The sequence below is a fragment of the Lepidochelys olivacea genome, assembly GCF_965140295.1.
Source record: "Lepidochelys olivacea isolate rLepOli2 genome assembly, chromosome: 14".
NCBI lineage: Eukaryota > Metazoa > Chordata > Testudines > Cheloniidae > Lepidochelys > Lepidochelys olivacea.
In genome coordinates this window covers 14,180,666-14,201,528 of record NC_140424.1, presented here as the reverse complement: position 1 = coordinate 14,201,528, position 20,863 = coordinate 14,180,666, and the positions used below count along the sequence as shown (strand labels likewise).

General features: G+C 43.9%; 1 protein-coding gene across 2 annotated transcripts in view; it reads right to left on the bottom strand.

Moving 5' to 3' along the window:
* The window catches only part of TMEM104 (transmembrane protein 104), a 64,707-nt gene that overhangs the window by 35,314 nt on the left and 8,530 nt on the right, over positions 1-20,863 (bottom strand). For both annotated transcript variants that reach the window (XM_084647117.1, XM_084647118.1), the window contains exons 4-8: positions 17,513-17,594; positions 16,350-16,452; positions 15,602-15,682; positions 8,878-8,977; positions 7,873-7,981 (exon numbers count right to left, since the gene is read on the bottom strand). In XM_084647117.1, the coding sequence (XP_084503243.1) occupies positions 7,873-7,981; positions 8,878-8,977; positions 15,602-15,682; positions 16,350-16,452; positions 17,513-17,594 (475 nt within the window). The remainder of the gene's footprint in view (positions 1-7,872; positions 7,982-8,877; positions 8,978-15,601; positions 15,683-16,349; positions 16,453-17,512; positions 17,595-20,863) is intronic.

The following is a 20,863-nucleotide window of genomic DNA, read 5'->3' as shown; positions in this document are numbered from 1 at the left end:
GTAGGTTCTTCCTGCCTTCCAGTACTGTAATTGCCCACAGGAGTAATAGCTACCATTCTTTTACACTGACAGTCATTTGTTTTTATTTCCACATTCATTTTGCAATAAAAAGCACTGGAGTGTTTGTAGTTAGGAACAACATGCTCTAGCGCTGGCGAGAGAATCTTGCTAGGACACATCCCTTCTGAGAAGACAGCACAGGAGGCTCTGTACTCTGCTGTAACCCTGCTTTGGAATGTCACTACAGAACACTGCTGTGTGCGTGTTCTAGGTGATTGCTGTAAGCAAACAGGCATGCTGGCTTCACATCAGCACAATAAACTTCCCCCAAACAGTTGTCCTCATGAGCCCTCTCTGCAGGCTTAGGCTTAGCACACCCAGTAGTGGACTCATACCAGGTGATGATGTAGGAGGTCAACCCTCCCCTCCCACGTGTTCTCACTTTCTGGCTCTGAAAGTCTCTAGGCCACTCCTGGCACAGAGTCCTGCAAGAATAGATACCCGAGACAGCAGCTATGATCTACTGATTGCTGGATGTGACTGCTGTGGGGCACAGTGGTGAAAGGTGGCAGAACACAGGGAAAGTCTTCTCAGCTGCAGAAGGGAACACTCAGAACAAGAGCATGTCTCTCCTCGGAAGATGCATTCAATTCAAAGCACCACCTTTCAACTCAAGGACTGTTTCCAGTACCAATGGACTTGGGGAGAAGAGTTAGATCAGCAGCTCATGCTGGGACAGCATTGCTACTAACCACTTACATCATATAAAGCTAGTGAGATCTGTACATGAGGACACCTCCACCATGGATGGACACCCCTGCTCCCTCCCCCATCTAGAAAACTCAAAAAATGTGTGCGCCCCTGCCCTGAATTTTTGCATAGCATTTTTGGGTGCTGCTGAACAGCTGACACGCTCCACCACACAACTGGCTGCACTTCAGCTCCACCGCGTGGTGAAGTGATCCTTTATATATAGTTGTAAGGCAATTTGAGATCCTTTCGGCTCAAAAGGGTTTGTGCTAAGTGTAAGCTCTTGAGAGCCAGCTGGGGCTGCAGCTTTGAAAACCTCTCTGGAAAGGCTTCATCCACCCAGGGTTGTATGCAGCACAGGGGCCATTTGGGTTAAATAGTGGTCCCGGCCACCCCAATTGGCATTAGCATGCGAGGAAGGCAGGCTGTGGACTCAGGTGCTCGCATGTGGAAGAGTTTTGGCTTAATGGGGGATGCCCTTCACTAAAAGCCTCTCAACAGGGAGACTGCACATTGCTTCTTAACAGTAGAACCTACAGAAAGACAGGTATGACAAGGGGCCAAGCCCTACAGGGGGGTGAGTGAGTGAGGGCACACAAACTAACAGAGACATGGGTCTCTAGTGAGAAATCAAGGCACCTCTATGCCCAGATGAGAGGACAGATTCCCAAATGCAACCTTATACCCACAGAGGCAGACATGAGGTTACAGTCACAGCTGGGGGGGAGGGGATGGGGGGAATGCCAAGAGGGCAGCTCTAGAGCCAGAGAAGGGGTAACAGGGAGATGAAGAGACAAGAGAAAAATAGCCCTACAGATTGCAATCAAAGAGAACCCAAGCAGGAAGTACCATGCTGAGACAAGAGAAGAGGGGAAAATGCATCTACATAAAATGTACTAATTCAGCCTTACCCCTTTCAGGTTAAATTCTGCATCTAACAAGAGGATATTTGTTCCCCTTGATTATCTCCCCACCCTTCTGCACCAGCCTCTCTCAGTTTCAGACAGACCCTGCTCTGGTTGCTCATTATTCTAATCAGAATGTCAGGCTGGGGTGACATTGTCCCTTCCTGAAGAGAGATGGTGAGTGCCTGAGAGCCCGCTCATTTTATTCACCGCACAAGCACATTTCCAACTGGGATAATCTCCATTAAACCATCTGTGCTCCCCTCTTCACTTGGCCGGCACCCGCTGGGCTGCCTGCGATACTGCAGCATCTGTGAACCTGTAAAAGTGGATGCCATGTACCTTTCCCAATCAGCTAAAAACCAGCACATCCTCCCATGGAACAGCTATACCGGACATCCTTAAACACCGCAATGCCAGGCTAGGGAGAGGGTCTTTTGAAGCGCCTTCCTCCAAAATGGCATTTGCTTCCCCCATTTGGGAGTTTTAGTCTGTTATGGGAAGAAACTGGGCTCCTGAGTTACCAGGAAGGGAGGGCTGATGGAAGAGAGGAAGCTAAAGCATTTCCGTCCGCCCCAGTGCAGAACTGAGGCAACATTTGCCACGGTCATGTTTGATCAGAATCTCCAGATGGCTGGCGATTCCCACCGATTTAACCTCTTATTTCTTTCATGAGTATTAATCAGCCAGCTTTTCTCTAGCAACAATATCATTATTTCACCATATCACTAAGGAAGGGTAACTTCAGGACTGTAACAAGAAATAGGTATGAGTCCAATGCAGAGACGGTTAAAGCTTAAATCCACTGTCCCTTCCTCCGGTCCACACAGAAGACATTTGGCTGGCCTTAAGGGAAGTGTTATAAAAGGAATTGCAGCAGGGCTCGATGACCCTAAATCTGCACTATGAAACACACACAACAGCAGAGACTCAGATTACCTCCTTTTACAGCTCATTCCAGGCTGCCCTTAAAAATGGGCATAGAACAGCCAAATGACCCAGAAATCATTCTGGCTGCAGAAGACGCCACTGTGCTGTGACTAACTGGTTTGAAGGGAAGAACAAAAGTTACCAATTTGCTTTAACTGCAATCAGCATTTGCCATCTACAGGACATGGAGCCCATGCCTCCCTTACCAGCCGATTCACCCTGCAAGCTGCACCGAGTGCACTCATGCTGTGCCTTTCATAACCCCAGCTTCCAAACCCATCCAGGCCTCCCAAATGTCCAACTTAAGGAGGCAAATGCAAGCATCGAGTAACAGGACAGGAAGGAGGGAGTACAACTGAATAAAATCAACACTTTCCATGACCTGTTTATATCACAAGCCACCCATATTTTGGGACACAATTTACGACCAACAACACTCAGTTCGTGGAGGATGAAGGTTATGTGGGCCCGGCAGGCTACGTGTCGTCCCTGCAGCCACACATAGGTGTGCTAGATTCTGTAGCAGTAATAAAAATACTGCACAGGCACGCAAATCTCCAGAGAGGGACTTAATCAGTCTAAACAGTCTCATTATGTACACAGTGCTCAACATCCACTCCCAAAAAGCAGGAACGGAACCCATTTCTGGAGGAGTTTTGGGACATTAAACCATGAAATAGGATTTTATGTCCATCATTTTCTCCTCCCTTTCCCCAGCCTAAAGATTCGGTGCTTGAAACAGTTATTACTGCAACTGAGAAAAAGGGAAGGGAAAAACAGAGTCCTTGGGAGAGAGGCAGGACTGATCTTCTGCTGACAGGTGGCATTTGAGGTGAAAAATGCCCAATTGGTATGATTCTTGCAGTTGCCACAGATTCTGCAGAAAACATTACATTTACCATTTAGCCTGGAAAAAATGGAAGTAAAAACGTTGCCAGTAATTTGCTGGCTGCACACACACAGAAAAAGGTGGGAGCTGAAGGGGGATTCATTCTTACTGAGGGTAGGGAGCAGAGTGCTGGCTACGGTGGGACCTTGGCTGGATTGCGCTGACCTGCTTAGACTCCCTCAGAGCTGAGCCTGCAGCTCGGCCACTGGGAACAGCCAGGAAAGATGAGGAAACTAGAGACAAGAGCTCAGGAGACAGAGCCTGATGCTCCCAAAGAGCAGTGCTGGTTTCTTTGGAGGACAGTGTGCCTTTCCTTCTAAGTTCTCGTGTTGTCTTTTTCCTCCTTCCCATACTGGGATTTAGTATGCAGGAAAAGCTCCTTGTTTCAGCTGCCTGATTCAGAACCCACTCACAAGAGGGAGAGTTAAGACTCCAGAACAAAAGGGCCCTAGCCTATAGGGACATTTCTCATGCTACGGAGGAGAAGGTCCCATTTGTTTATGTTCTTGAGAGGTTTATTCCCCTTCTCCACTTCTAAATGGCTTGTTTCTTCCTTTGCATGGCTAGGCTCTGGCTACCCTGCTGGTCCTAGAGGATCCACTTCTGTACACAAACATGACAGTTTAAGGTGACAGTTATTCCGTGCTGAATGTAAAGTGTTGTGGTAGAGAGACATGTACACACACACGGATTCTGAATTAGGAAACCGCTCTGCCAAATTTTGATCTCTGAAGTATAAAACATTTCACATGACTGCTGATCTCAAGTTTTAGTTTTGTACTACATGCAATATTCCAATTAAGCTTGGGGGGGAAAAAACACTTCAGGCAATAGGCCTCTCAAAGCACCATCATGTTTTGAGAAGGAAAAGCTTGACTGCACTGCAACCTGCTCCATGGAAAAATAAGTGACTAGGAAAGAGTTTGAAACAATGCAACAAGAGACAAGAATAGCAGTCCTTTTTCATTTAGTGGAAGCATTTGCATCCGAGAACGTGTCATTCAGTACTTTGGTCTACCCAATTCTGCATTACCGTTTGGCCACAAAGCCTACTTTCCTACAGCACAAATTTCAGACTGTTCATGCTACTTTACTGAAGGTTGTTGTGGTTTTGAACAAGTTATCCTTTCATCCCTGGAATTTTTCAAAGTGAAATTCCAACAAAACAGGGTGGATAAAAATCATTGATTTTTAAAAATAAATAAATAAAAATCTGATTTTTTTTTTATTTACATCGGATTTTTTTGATAAAATGCTTTTTGAGGAAAAAACCTATCTAAAGATAGCTTTAATTAAGAAACATTATAGCTCAAAGATATCTCATCATGGAATAGGTATTATAAATTCTAATTCTTTCATGGAATGTTTAAGAAAAGTTTTGTAAAGGAGTTCCAGTAGTTCATGGATTAGTGACCCAATCTTATGGGATTCCACTGGCTTCTGTATAGATTATTTGGGTTAATTTTTCTATCTATCCAATGGGACACAGTGCTTAGTCTAGAAGATACCATCAGAGATGCTTCGTTTTGCAGTTCTCAAACTGAATGTGTCTCCCCAGCGGTAACATGCTTGTTAACAGCAAAAATGTTTTTAAATAAATAAATATATAGAGATGAGAAATAACAGACCGCAACTCTATTGTCCCTCTGCAAATTTGTGTACACAGAGTCAATCCCTTACCTCTCTCTAAAAGTGCAAAGTTTCAAAAAGTTCAATGAATAGAAGATTTGTTGGGGGGGGGGAGGAGGAGGAGGAGGAGAAGAAGAATAGATCTGGACAAGGAGAAGTCTGGAGATAAATGTGAGAAGCGAGGGATATATGCTTTTTTGTTAAACTATATGTTTGCTGTTGAAGAAAAAAATCCAGAATACTTAATGTTGTTGTTTTAGTTAAATAAAACAATTTAAAATGTCTGCCTGGTGATGTTCTCCTCCTAATACAGCAAGGCAAGAAAATCCTCCAAATATTAATGATTAACCTGTTGAATTGGAGATCCTTCACCTCCCAATGACTTCATAAATATCTGCCTCAATTACCTTTGGTAAATAAAATAACCAATCACTCATTTTCTGATAGAGCTGTAAAACTAATCTGAAAAGTTTTCAAAATAAATCAGTGTTTAAAAATGTATATGTGTACCTTCTAAAAATGAATCCTACATCTATCTCAGAGTCGTGAAGAATATGTAGTAAGCTTGTAACAACCAACAAGAATGCATTTTTATTTAGAAAACCATGATTAAATAGAGTTTTCCTGATTAGTGATTTAAATCAATTTGATTTAAATCAAATCCACCCTGCAACAAAGCTAAAAAGGGAGAAGAAAACTTGTGTTTTATCAGACCTGTACTGAAGCATTTCTAGCTCCTTACAAAGTAACATCTGATTGACACTGGGCTGTTATAATGCATATTGCTATAATTTAATGATATCCTGTAAAATTTGCCACTTTGCAACACGAAGGAAAGACACCTTTTTTTCCATGGACAAATATAACACAGACCTACCCACTGGTCACCTGTTGTCTACAAGTTATAACAGAACAATGAAAAAGGTTCATCAGCACCAAAGTCGGTTTAACTTTTAAACTCCCTTCAGAGCTGTGCCATATGAAGAATAGTTCTCCTGACCTTGACAACAACAACACTTCTTGCAGCGGATCTCCATGTGCTTCATAGACAGCTAAGTGTCAACACTCTTGGAGCTTTGTTAACATTATCCTCCTTTTACAGAGGGGTAAATTAAGACAGAGCTTAGGTGACTTGCTCAAGGTCAAGCAGCAATTCAACTGCAGAGCTGGGAATAGGAGTCTGGATTTGTCCTCTTAGACATACAATGTTGCCCATATGCTTATCTAGTGGGAAATGGTAGAGCTGTTAGTGAAGATGTAACTGAGCTCAAAAGTTGCACTGACAGTTTGGAGCTTTTCTGTATGTTCAGCCCATCACTGGAGCAATTCCATTTATTACCTAACCATATCTCATAGCATCACATAGCCTTGTTCCCACTGAAGGCAAGTGGAGAAAAGCACTGAAACCTTTTTCTTGATTACTCAGAAGAGAAAGGGTTAATCACTGCCACAGACATTAGAGGATAAAGTAACCTTCAAAGCTAAACAAAGACAAGCCGGGGGAATAAAGTTCATGAAAGTTGCCCACAGAGACAGCAGCAAGTAACGCTTTTGTTTGTTTGGGTTTTTTTAATTTTTCAATTATCTTTATGAGTTATAGGTGTAATATCTGGGAGACACAGTTAGTAATTAATGCATTTCTGCCTTTCCTGACAAGTGCCTTCTGTTCGGTCAAAGAGTTATTGAAATTCAGAGAGAAAATCCTCAATCATGTAGGTTTTCAAAGAAATAGGCCAAGATGCAATTTAATAAAGCAATAATATTTCTTTTAAATAATTAACCAGGCTGTGACATTTACTAATATTCCTGAGATCTAGCTCCTGTTCCAGTGTTATTATTGCAATAGTGAGGAGTGCTCAGGCATGTGATCCAGCCACCACACTCTCCTTAGGATGGCAACTGAAAGCATTGCTTACATTTACTCCTGCCCCTGGGTTTACCTGCTGGCACTGATGATCTGATGCATCCTTCCTCCCTCTCTTTTCCATACCGGTTTCTATTTGAACCCCCAGCTAAAGTTCCAGCAGGTCTGAGATTCAGGCTGCTTTTACTTTCAAAGCTATTAAAGCTCTTCACCTCCTTCTCCCCACTTCTTACCCCAGACAATGGTTTCTGTCTTCGTGTTTAACTCCTACTGAAGTCAAAGAGAGTTTGATTCTGCCATGCAACAGAGCCACAACAATTTGATACTGCAGTGATGGGCTACAAAATCCTAAACTAGCCAGCCATGCTACTGAAATGGTACAATAACAGAAACAGAACAATGTATGGTGACATGTTCCCCCTCAAAAAGCAGAAGTTTGTATAAAACTACAATATTTCACACACAGAAGATTTTAAAGACACACAAAAGTTGTTGCAATATAGGAACAGATCTAACACTCATATACAGCTTTGCATTAAACTTTAAGACCTCTATATAAAGTCAGAATCACTTCACCAAGCACTGAAGTGCAGCCACTTCTGGATTGCAACAGCTGTTTAAACAGTACTGAGATAGACAGCATGCAGGATGGAAAGTGAAGAATACTGTATACTAAAGAGAATGCAGGGGAAATTTCGCTTAGCACAATGTGGTTAGCCAAACTAGAATGTAGTCAGGCTATCAAGCCTGCAGTTAGAGCTTTCAGCAAATCAGACAGGGCTGAAGTCAGAATTCCATACCTTGGCTGTTCATCTGAACACATTATGCCATAGAAACCTGTGTACATCATTTCAGACCAAATATGATATACGGACCACACCAGTCATCCAGTTCTGAGCACTCACCAGATAGAGTCTGTAAGCATCAATCCGCCTGATTGGCCCCCAGCACTTGTCTGTATCGTTATACTTCATGCCATCTCCAACACCGCAGGAGTGATTGCCAGTTACGCGACTGAGAATGCAGTCAGGGGGAGGGGGAAGAGAGAGAAACAAAAGCAAAACAGTAATTAACATCCCTCTGAATACACTAATTGCGTCTTCCTCTCTCCTCCAGAGAAAGAGAATGGGGCATGGTGGAGACAGAGACATGCAGAGACTTTCCCCTGATCTTGCTGCTTTATCACAGGCCCCAGAAAACATAAATCACTCTGAATTATGTAACCATAGATAGATTCTTGGGCTCTTCACAATTATTTGAAAATGCAGGTGATGGGACTAGATGGTTGAAGTTACTAACAGTGGGATATAGAGACTTGCACCTCTAGGACACTATTTCAAATTGAGCCCAGAGCGAACTTGAACAAATGTCATTCTTCTCTGATAGTTACTGTTACTTATGAGGAAGGAACTGGTCTCAGTCTAATTCTTAATGGACACCTATCCATATCACAAAAGGACTCAAAATCTCAGCCTAGATGGCCACCTCAACCGACAGGTCAAGAACTTATTAAGGATCACTCCTGGGAATGGTCCTTCAATAACAAGGAAACACAATCATGAGTTCACACTGGTGCAGCCACTGCTGCATTAACCACGTGGGTAAGTAGGACTTAGGTCTGGCCCCAAAGTTGAATCTAAGTCAGGTCACGTGACTCTCCAGTCAATTAATGCCAGCTTAGCCGTCTCCAGTAAAGGAGGCGTCCAACCTCACTACCCCATCTGTAAACACCGATGACCTGTTCTTGGGTCATCTCCCTCTCTGGCTTCCAGAAGTCAACAGCAAAACCAGGTCCACTGAATATTCGTTAGCCCTCCATTGCAGAAGCACCCAAATGCAAAAGGATCTGTTCCATCCTCTGTTGTCAGTGCACTAGATTCCTGGGCTTACAAAGAACTGCCATCACTCACCAGGTCACCTGCATGAGCGAGACTGGCACAGCAGCTGCGTAGATCGCTAGGTCCCCATAGAGGTAGACGATTATACAGAAGTAAAACAAGTTGACCCCCACTGTAAGAAAAGGAAACGCATTAATAGGAGGGCTAGGGCCAGGTGGGTCCTTGAACTCTGCTCCTAAAGGAGTCAGTGGTTCACATCACCTCCTTGCCAGGGGGTTTTATTATTATTTTATTTCCACCATCAATTTATGTATTTATTTGGTGATAAATTGCATGCAGGTGAGAGGTGCCAAGCTAGCTGCATTGGAGGCTGGAATCTTCTGCCCACAGGAGATGTACAGCATAGGCAGAAGTAATACAAGCTTCCTCCCAAAGCCCTGTCAAGAATCAAAGTTTACCTCTGACTCATTAAATCCCTGGCCTCTTCACTAAGATGGCCCACAAGGGAGAACAGTGACAATTGTGATGATGGCTCTGGTGCCATGGACATCCGCTTGCTAGAAAGTGGACTGAGTACAGCCAACTCCTTTCACATAACCTACATGTCAGGTGGTGAAGGCCCTCTGACATGGGACAGATATAAGCCAGCAACCTGAAGGTAAAAGGTGCCCTATTCAGGTAAGAACATGCAAGCCCATTCAGTTCTCTCTTCATTCTCCCTCACTCTTTAAATAAACTTATTCACTAGTGCCAGTGGCACAATTCCTGTGTGGAAATTGTCTCACTTGAAAATGAGACGTGCCAAGGGACTGGTGAAGTTGAAATGCATTGAGTCACACCCCTGGGATGCAACACAGCATTGAGGTAGATTAAAGAAGACTGAAGGCATGGAATACTCTGAATACCTACTCATTGCAGAATGGTCCTTTAGCATTGCCCCGACTTGAAGCTCTACACCTACGAAGCTCCTGAACTCCTCAAGAGCTTAGCCATGAGGTTTTAGTCATGCAGAGCTCCCAAGTTCTGCAGGGCTGAAGCTAAGCTTCTTTGGAAGGCTCCTGATGAGTTTATAAACTTTGAGCTTAGTTTCAACCCTGTGGAGCGTGAAAACTAATTCTGCAGCACTTTTGATGTTAAATCTGAGTTTTACAAAAGTTTCACACATTCTCCCCTGCTCACAAAGCCCTTCATCACAACCAGCTTTTACCCATTCTGCATTCAGCCGGAAGGAGGAAGATGAAATAGAGAACCTCTGCAACAAAGCTAGTTTTATGCACAAAAAAATCTTAATGGGGCACAAACAAGAAACTCTGCTGTCGTGAGCTGAAGCCAATGAGGATAAAGAGATGCCAAATTACACTGACCCAACTTTGAAGAAGTGGAGCCAGTCTAAACAATACAAAGTGAATCTCAACAGATTTTAATTTCAAAGGCAAGTGAGCCATGAAAAAGCATGCAACTGTTTCACTTTAGCAGGAAAAAAAGAAAGCAGCAAGCATTAGAAGAGAAGAGCATGAGGAGAACACAATGTTTTGACAAGTCTGTGCACAGGACTGGGAATGATGAACTTGAGTTCAAATCCCCGGGAATGCTAACTCCCCGTGGCTTAGGCAAGTCACTTTACTTCGCTGTCTCACATACGCTATCTGTAAATGAGGCTAGCACCACTGACTACTTGCAGGAGGGAGGATTAATGCTCATACAAGGCTTTGTAGATTAGCGGCTCTACCATACATTTAGGTAATTCTACTGCACTCATCACTGTGGTATTTGGATGCTACATTCTGTACATTGTTTCTCTTTCTCCCTCTAAACCAAATATTCTAGGTTTTGTGGCTCACTTGATTAATGACCTCCTGTTTGGAAGGCAGCAAGGCACCTTCTCTGCCAAAAGAAATCAAAATATGGTCTCTATATTATCGTTACAGCACCAGCATCCCCTACCCAAGTTTAAAAATTCCCCTATCACTGGATCCTCCAAGATGGTACCTCTCAGAGCTGAGGTGACATTCAGCTATAGGAGAATGTCAGACTCTCTCAAGATATATATGGGAGAACTGAAGGGGAGGGATTGGAAGAAGGGGGGGGGGCGTGTATCTTGATGATCTGCCTGAGATACACTGGTGCTGAGATTATGTCCATATTACAGAGCCACAGAATCAACCTCCAACCAGCTTTTCATTATAAACCCAATCTTGACCTTCTCTTCTAACTTCCTTAAAAAGCTGTTTCTCATACATGTTCTGTAGCTACAGGAGGTTAGTTTTTCTTTTGGCAAAGTTTGAAAAATGAGGTCCTTCTCTTGGAAAAGTCTCTCTCCTCCCCCCCTTCCAATGTCATATTTAGTAAAGGGGAACTGCAGGTGCTCAGTCCCTCTGAAAAAGAGTCAGACCACTAATTCTAGAAACTCCCAATTTATTTTTGTTTTTTTTTCCCCGTTGTCCTCACCGAGAACTAGTGCCTTGGGGTATTTTTAAGATGGTCACATAGGGATAGTCACTGTGCAACTTTGAAAACCATCAGATTCCAGGAGCAGGGGGAAGGACAGTTAAAAAAAGTAGTTAACCCTTTAGACCGAGCTGCTATTCCAAGATCTGAGTTTTTAAAGATCAGTTTTCAGCCCTTTGTGTTGAAATGAGTCTTTAAAATGTAAAGAGAAGGTTAGGGCTCAAAGTCTGATTTTCCTAGTAATCCCTCCACTTCTTCCCCATTCAGTTTGCATCCAGTGTAACTGTCCTAGTGGAGGAAGTGCCAACTCCCGCCTCTGATGACTGCCCATGCAGTAGCTTTTATGTAGTCTTTGTACTTAGTTCAAGAAACGTATGGGAATAAAGCGTTAAGAAGTTGGTGAACTTGAAACCCCAGATCCTTAAAAGTCTGACTTGCTGATCTCTGGGATGCAAGCAGGCACCATCCTTTGTTCCTTTTGGTGCTCTGTGTTGCACTCAGGCAGCTCAGCTCAAAGAACATGCAGCGTTCCCAGCTTGACTTTCTAATCAGTGAAGTACAGGCAAGAGGTTCCCCCATCTTCTCTGACTGCAGGTGGACTTCAGTGTCAGTTCTGTTTATAAACTGCCACCAACCCTCCCTGATCAATACTTTCATTACTGGACACAAAACGGGAAGATCAATGACTTCCTGTGAGGACGGAGAATGATGAATGTGCACAGAATCCATTATTATGATAAATGACACCCGATCCCTGGCAGAGAGAGCTCAACATTGTGACCAGAGAGAGACATGCTTCAGAGCAGGCTCCTTTAAAAAGAAATTGGTGGGGGCCCTTTATTTTTCCTTGCAGCCCAAACAAGTCAGCACCATTCAGAAAACAGATGAAGAATCAGAGGTGGAAGATTTATCTCCAGCTTAACTCAGAGATTTGCAGATTCACATCCCGTCAGATTGTTAAACCAGTCAAGGGAAATGAGCAGAGAGCTCATTAGCAACAACAGGGTTTTTCCTTTTAACAGGCCAATGAGTCTCATTGGTAGGAATCTGTGACAAAGCCCCCCTCCCCCCTTCTCTCCAATGGCCATAGAGCCCCCCGACACCTCATGTCTGCCTGTGCTACACAGCATCTTGATCCAAGCAAACATCAGAGACAGTTGCTAATGGTACAATCGCGGAGGCTAATGCTTTGAGCTAGTATTTTCAAACTCCAGCTTCTGACAGCGTAGATTTCTCATTCCCTAACCAATATCCAACTGATCACTGCACAACCCCCTCATTCAGGGCCCTTTGATCTCTGTGGAGCCTTTCAAATGACTGGTGTGCTATGACAGTCTACAGAGAGGCATGTTTAACTTGGCTCTTCTCTGATCTCTTAGGTTTGAGCTTTTGTAGCAAAAACAGTGGGGCACCTTTGAACGGGAGCTGAGCAATAGTAAAGACCAGGCTATTACTTCTGACCAGGGAGGGAAAGCAGCAAATAGATTCATAGATACTAAGGTCAGAAGGGATCATTATGATCATCTAGTCTGACCTCCTGCACAACGCAGGCCACAGAATTTCACCCACCCACTCCTGCGAAAAACCTCTCACCTATGCCTGAGCTATTGAAGTCCTCAAATCGTGGTTTAAAGACTTCAAGGAGCAGAGAATCCTCCAGCTAGTGACCTGTGCCCCATGCTACAGAGGAAGGCGAAAAACCTCCAGGACCTCTTCCAATCTGCTCTGGAGGAAAATTCCTTCCCAACCCCAAATATGGCGATCAGCTAAACCCTGAGCATATGGGCAAGATTCACCAGCCAGATACTACAGAAAATTCTTTCCTGGGTAACTCACATCCCACCCCATCTAACATCCCATCACAGGCCATTAGGCCTATTTACCATGAATATTTAATTACCAAAACCATGTTATCCCATCATACCATCTCCTCCATAAACTTATCGAGTTTAATCTTAAAGCCAGATAGATCTTTTGCCCCCACTGTTTCCCTTAGAAGGCTATTCCAAAACTTCACTCCTCTGATGGTTAGAAACTTTCGTCTAATTTCAAGTCTAAACTTCCTGGTGGCCAGTTTATATCCATTTGTTCTTGTTCTCACATTGGTACTGAGCTTAAATAATTCCTCTCCCTCTCCGGTATTTATCCCTCTGATATATTTATAGAGAACAATCATATCTCCCCTTAACCTTCTTTTAGTTAGGCTAAACAAGCCAAGCTCCTTGAGTCTCCTTTCATAAGACAAGTTTTCCATCCCTCAGATCATCCTAGTAGCCCTTCTCTGTACCCGAGTCACAGCTCCCCCCGGAACAGCTAACTAGGTCGATCTCCTGTCTTATCTGGAAGTCACAGTGTTTTCATGCTGTGTTCCATGGCAGCACCACCTGACTTCCTGAAAGAGCTCTCATCCCATCATTATCAGGACCCTAAATATTTCTGGAAGGGGATCCCTAGCATCTAACTCTGATAACTCAAACTAAAAATAAAACTTTAAGATGGGGGATTAAATGTAAAGTATTAGGCAAGTAATACAGTACTGTGAGGAAATTTACATGTAGTTTTTCTTACTCGGGTTAGAAGAGAAGCACATGTACTCCCAGCACCCTCTACTGGGAGACATTGCCTCTAACATCAATGATTAAAGCTTGAGATCAGCTGCAGCCTCCTAGAACATAGTCTCCCTTATAAACCCCACTCTCCAGTACTAGGTATTGTAGTCACCACCATTTCCTCTCCAATTCACTTGAAGAGGTTTTGATAGCGATTTGAAATTTGTGCATGCACTGGCTGACCTGTTGCCCCCTTTCTGCAACATCCCCTTACACCTGCCTTACACCGGCTACACCTGCCGATATAGACAAGGATCCAAAACAGTATTGCTAGGCAACACTTACACAGCATTCTTCATCTTCGAAGTGCTTTACAAATATTAATCCCCAGACAACTACTGTGAGGTAGGTAAGTAATAGCCTTGTTTTGCAGATGGGGAAACAGCCACAAGCGAAGAGACTTGCCCCAAGGTGCAGCAAATCAGTATCAGAGCTGGGACTAGAAGCTCCAGGCCTAGGCTGAGACCACACTGCTCCGCCGCCACCATTAGAGTGGGGGCACTTAGAGCTCTAAAGTGGGAATGTCAAAATAGCTAAGTGAGCTAGGAGCACAAGACCTGCTGAAAGGATTCCCATGCACTTTCAGTGAGACTTGTGCTTGCAAATGACACTGGTGCTTTTGAAAACGTTCCCCACCCCAGATCCTGATTCTCCATAGAACGCAATGGAGTTACATTAACATAAAACTGGTGTAATGCCGTGGAAAAGGCAGCCCACTGTGTGCTAAGAAAAATACCGGTGAACAAAGGAACATGCCATTCACAAGACATTTGACTGCAAGAGACCAAAACTGAACACCATGGCATGTGTCTGATTGCAGAGACAGAAAACATGGGATTTCTTTACTAACACACTATGCTCTGAGTGTCATCTCTCTCGTTGTCTATGGCTTGTATCTCTATAGTGTGAGATTAATATAGCTTTATATTGCAGCTACCTTTGTAGGGTTTTCTTATTTCATTCTAGTTATAGATGTTTTTTATTGTATGACAGAAAACACATTTAATACAAAGACAAGATGCCTGCATCCATCAGGGGTGCACAGGGGACCCATTCAGACTGAAGCTCAGGATTAGAGAAGCCCTAGAGGTCACTTACCCAGCCACAGTCAAGTGCTCTCAGAAATGCTCCTCACTGACCTCCTTCCTTCAGACTGAAGCTAACTGATTATGGAAATGTTTGGTGTGCTCCATCTTAACAGTGTCAGGAAGGTGAGAGCAGCACACTTCCTGGCTCTGCTGCTGTGGACCACGTTTGCAGAGGATACAGAGAGAGGAAGTGAGCACTCAATGCATGGAGAGTCAGGGTCAGAGCAGTCATGCTGGGCAGAAGCAAGTGTTACTCCTACAATCTTTATACTCATGTGCTAAGGGAAATCTGCCCATTTTGCTTCAGGACTTTTTTGGCTAAACCTACTACAGCCCCTCTGCCTTCCCTGACCTAGATTCTGGCGTAGTTCCCTTGGCTGGGTTGGAAATGAGTCCATAACACTGCATTCTCTGCAACTGCGGTGGAGGACAGTCAGTAACAAAAATCCTACAAAAAGGTGTTTGGGGATGGGGGCATGTTTGGCTGGGACTGTCAAGTCCTCAGAATCAGGAAGTTTAGAGGGAACCCAGAATTCACAGCAACAGCTGCTTCCACCACCACGTTACAAGTGCCCAGGTTTAAGGAACAACGACACCTACTACCCTATTCAGGAAGATCTTTGGGAACCCTTGAGAAAGTGAGATAGTTACCTTTATTGAAGAACATAGAGGCCATCTGACCCATCTCCACCCTCTCAGTGATTTCAAAGATATTGGGTGAGCCACGTCTCTCTGCAAGTTGGAAACAAGAAAGTTCCACTCACTCTTCTTGATTAGCCCAAAGGAAGGACAGGCAGCATCTGGGGACATCCCACCTATCCTGGTAACACCATCCAGGATACATACACCCCCTGCCACGCAGTCCCCACACCATTTATAGCTTTTCAGAGGAAGACATTTATGCCTCGGTGACCAGATGGAATTGTTCTAGGTAAAAGGGGAAAGAAAAAGCCTCTTCTGTTTGGAAGCAACAGAGTAAAACTAGCTTCATCCATTAGTCCATCTTGAAAGCCATAATGGCATGAACTAGAAGAGAGCTCGTGAGATGTGGGCATGTGGAATTCATCTGTCACTAAGGGCTTGTCTATTCCAAAATAACTGTTCTTTAATAACTCTATGAGTGGATACTCTTATTATAGATTAAGAATGTCTTGTTCCTGTTTAGCTTAATCCATTTTCATGGAGCTATTCAGGAATGGCTATGGTGCTTTAAATTCATACCCTATCTCAATCCAAATTAACTTTCAAGTGTAGACAAGCCCTCAGGGTGAAAGGTGGAGGAGAAAAGTCTTACTCCACTTACAAGAGGGCAGTTGTAAAGGGTTTGGTTCCCACAGAAGTGGGAAAAGCCTTTCGTTCCCTATTAGAGAGCAAGTAGCAGCAAAAGTTGGATACTTACGAACTGACAGGATAGGCCGTGTCTCTGATCGTTCATAGCCATCTGGGAGGAGAATATCACTATCAGAGACCCCCGAGGAAGAATCTTCATCGTCGTCGTCTTCCTAGAAGGTAGGAAAATAAGTGCAGCTGCCCAGGTTCTGCTCTGTGATGTGTGCTACCTGAGGCACAGCTTGTGGCAACAGTACAAGGAGGTAGAAACAACCCAATGAAAAAGCCTCAGTTCCATGTGCTCATGGTGAAAAAGAGAGGGGGACTGGAAGGTACAGACCGGTGAGCACATGGGGAGATGGTAGGGAACCATATTTTCTGGTCTTGGAATGTGGGGAGGGCACTCTCGGGAAGGAGGACAACACTGGCAGGGCATTAGGAGGTTAATGACAAAGTGAGCTACTCTCTTTCCGTGTGGGACATATACACAAGAGCAGAATGTCCATTCAGTAAAATCATAAAGACACTAGCAAGCTTGATGCAATGAGTTTGTAGATTTGGTGTCCAGATGCACAGTGTGGGCACCAGATTACATTTCCTTAAAAACCCAAACCTTTGCATTTCCCTAACTAGGCAGAGCAGGAAAACCCACTCCACAACTCCACCCCACCTTCCTACTGATCACGATTAAAGTCTGACCAAAAAATTATGCCTTGTACTGCATCATGAAGGTCACTAAACCCAGGAGCTGACAAACCCAGCAAAGGAGTAAATTCTACAGTCAGGACAGAGGCCAGAGAGAATGCCCAGCAGGAGTCCCTGGGATAAGACTCCAATGACTGATAACAAGAGCATTCCAGCTAGATCAACAGTGCCCTGCAGTGGCTGGATCTCACATAATTTAAGGATTTATAGATCTTAACACACCTTGAATGATGGATTGCTCTCCCCAACTCCTCTAAAGAGCATCTCAGGCCAAAACCAGCAGCATGAAATTGGGAGACACATGGGCAGGGTCGGGGATTTTTAAAGCAGGAAAAGAAAATCCTGGGTTTTATGAGCAATACCACAGAGAATGACCACATTTTATATGAAGACGTTAAGTACAGTGGAAATTTATTCCTTTATTAGACTTACTAATGAGGGGAGGCAGAGCCAGAACAGTAAACTGAGGAGAGCTTTTAGGGACTGAAGAATGATAGAGATTGGAAAATAAAAAGCCACGACACAAACCTTGTGCTTTTCCATTCTCTTCCAACGCAGCTGGGCGTTAGCAGCAGCCATGGCCTCCATCACAAACGTTGTAGTCATGTAACTAGACGGGAAATTAAATTTAGCAATTACTAATAGCTAACAAGGACAGCAGAATAGATCACTGCAAATTACTTTGACTGGGCTTTCCGAGGGAGACAGGCTCTTCATAGCTCTGGTACGTGCTGCAGCCTCCACGCTGTTGCCGAATCAAGAATGAAGCAGTGCAGAGGCGATTTTCTAGGGTCTGGGGATTCTTACATTTCTTATGTGAAGTCAGTGTTGGTGAGATGCTGGACTGACAGCTCTGGGGAATGAAGCATCTTTTGTATGGAACAGAGAACAATGCAGACAGCTGCAAAGCAAGATTCTGCACTATCCTGCTAGTACCTGGGACCGTATTTAGAGGCAAGGGTCTCTGCGGCACATTCAGTCCTGGGACTCTGATGAGATTGCCCCAGGGGTGTCAACTGGGATGCTGTTCTGCTAAGAGCTGGACTGAGACAGAGTTTAACCAACTCAAATCTCATAACCTAGAAGTTTTGGGGGGAGGGATAGCTCGGTGGTTTGAGCATTGGCCTGCTAAACCCAGGGTTGTGAGTTCAATCCTTGAGGGGGCCATTTAGGGATCTGGGACAAAAATTGGGGATTGGTCCTGCTTTAAGTAGGGGGTTGGACTAGATGACCTCCTGAGGTCCCTTCCAACCCTGATACTCTATGATTCTATGATTCTCACGCATTAGTGAAAACAATGGCACAGAGCCCTAAGCATCAAAGTTTGGAAGTTTTGGACTCCTTAGATCCACAGGCAGGATTGAATCCTGACAGGGCTGACCCAGTCCTTTGCCTTTATGACTCAGATGAATGAAGTACTGTGTAGTTCACTGTGTGAAGGGTCTTTAGGGTGAGACCTTATAAACCAGAGTCCTATCAGTTACGTGTAGCCCCTAAAGATCTCCTAGCATGTTTTGTAAGGGTAGGGGTTTGTCCCAGCACCCTTCACCAGCATTCCCCTCTCTTTTTGTACAGGGAGTTCTACCTCAGTTTGCTGCTGTCCTTCAACCCAGAGACGGTTTCATTTCAGTTGTGCTGTGTAGGCACACAGTATGATGCAATTTGGGATGTAAGGCACCACACAGATGTAAAATATTCATAAGAGTACTTCCTTATTACTGTTTCGTAAGAGTAGAAACAGGCAAGAATATGTTTTTTTTTTTGTAAACTAAAAACCTGGAGACAGCTATGGTTGCTTCATGGTATATTATCACATCCATGAGAAGATCTCATTTGCTGTTTGTAATTATTTTTGTTTAAGCATTTGGGCCTGGTAGACCCATTAGTCTCAACCAAAATGCTTGTGTAAAAACATGTTAAAACATCACAATAAAACCACAGTTAGGTGCAAATATCAGTAAATAAAAGGAGCCTCTTATTTCTAGGACTATGTCAGAGGTGCTCAAACTTTGATCAACCAAAAACACACAGGAAATTTGTCAGGAGCATGAAGCCTGCAACTAATTTGCACAAACGGAGCAGGCATCTGCCTATATCTCCAGTACAGGTGTGGCCCACAGATTACATGCTACCTCACTGCAACGGGGGTAGGCTTCTTAGAGGAAGATGGAGCATTGCATGGTAGGGTTTGTAATCCTGAGTCAGTTTCCCCATCTGTAAAATGGGAATAATGCATACTCCCTGTCCTCACAGTACTGTTGTGAGGCTTAATCTTTTGGTAGCTATAAAACACTGCGAGACCCTCAGAAGGAAGGTGTTACTGAAGGGCAATGGTTTATTATTGTTGTAGATTTCAGAGCAGCAAGCAAATTAGGACGTACACCACCAATTTTGCCAGTGACTGTAGAAGAAGCCGTCTAAGGAGTTAAATAACGAGAGGGAACTTTTTTTTAACCCAATGCCAAGGAGACGGCTAGAATCACTCACCCATCCGAGGTCCCAGTTCACCACTACAATCTGCTTTGACACTTTCAGGAACGGACTGTCATTGTCTCAGCTAAATGACCATTTTAAGGTTTCTTTCCCCTCTACTGCCTTTTTTTTTTTTTTTTAAAGTAAAACTAAAATCAATCTTATTTAAGGTTCAAAAACAGTTTTACGGCTTCACAAACTGAATTCATTTATCAAGTTCAAATGAGAAATTAGGTTTGCTAGGATAAACGTACAGCAGCCCCCTCCTGGACGCCACATAATGATTGCCCATGTAGACTCTCACTGCACTGAAAGTTCTCTAGAGGTTATTAGGGAGTTAGAAGCGCAAACACAGGAATGAGAGCAACAGGGCAACTAGGCTTACAAAGCACTTAGCACCAGTGCGCGACATTTCAAGTTTGGCACAAGAGCATCATGGACGAGCCAGCAAGATTTGCACCTTCTGCTGGCACTAAGACATAAACTGAGGAAGAACCAGAGCAGACGGTAGGGAGCTCCGTACATGGGCTTCATGATTTGGAAATAAGGTATTTAAAAATGGATTGCATCTAAATCCAACAGTCACTCGTACTTCCAGAATTTATGTCTGTCAATAATAATTAACCAGAGTTTTATAGAGCGTTTCTTTCACAGATTTATTGCAGTTTACAAATATTAAGCCTCAACACACCTGGGGTTTACAAAAATGATTTCATTCACCACTGAAATGCAGTTTCCTCTTGAGTGAAACATGGACTCTGTTTAATAGCCAAACAGTACAGGACAGGAAAAAGTTGTATCCAATCAAAACTGCAGAAGGAATTTAGATTGGCAAATGGAGGTACCCATAACAGAATTTGGCCAGGATACCAGGATTAAAATCCCAATACTCTTACAAAAGTGAGAGGGGACCTTTCATGAGCACCAGTGATCCAGACAAGGCTTCACATCTCACCAGAAAGATGACACCATCAACTACTGGAGTCTCCAGGCTGAATGTGTAGATCACACAACTATAGCAACAGCCCTTAGCTCCACCTCCAGGGCTGCAACTGCTGCACCAGTGCAGAGGAAACCAAGCTGAAGTCTGGTCAGCTTCAAGTTAGCCTCAGGGTTTCCAAGATCCCAGACTGGTGAAGGGGAAGAATGAGGCAGGCATAGTTTTACAGGAAGTTACTTCCTCCTGTACTCCTGGTAGCAGATGGGAGATTACATCATCTGTGAGTTGCTGAATCACTTCCAAACTGCGCTCCTCTGTGCAGCTCTATTCAGGCATCAGCTTAAATTGCTCCTGTCCAAGAACAGCCATGGGGCAGATGGGTTTGAAGGACTCAGGTGATCTTTTAATTATTCTAATGTCTTCTCACTGCAACATACCTAAAAGGTTATGGTCCCTACACAGAAGGG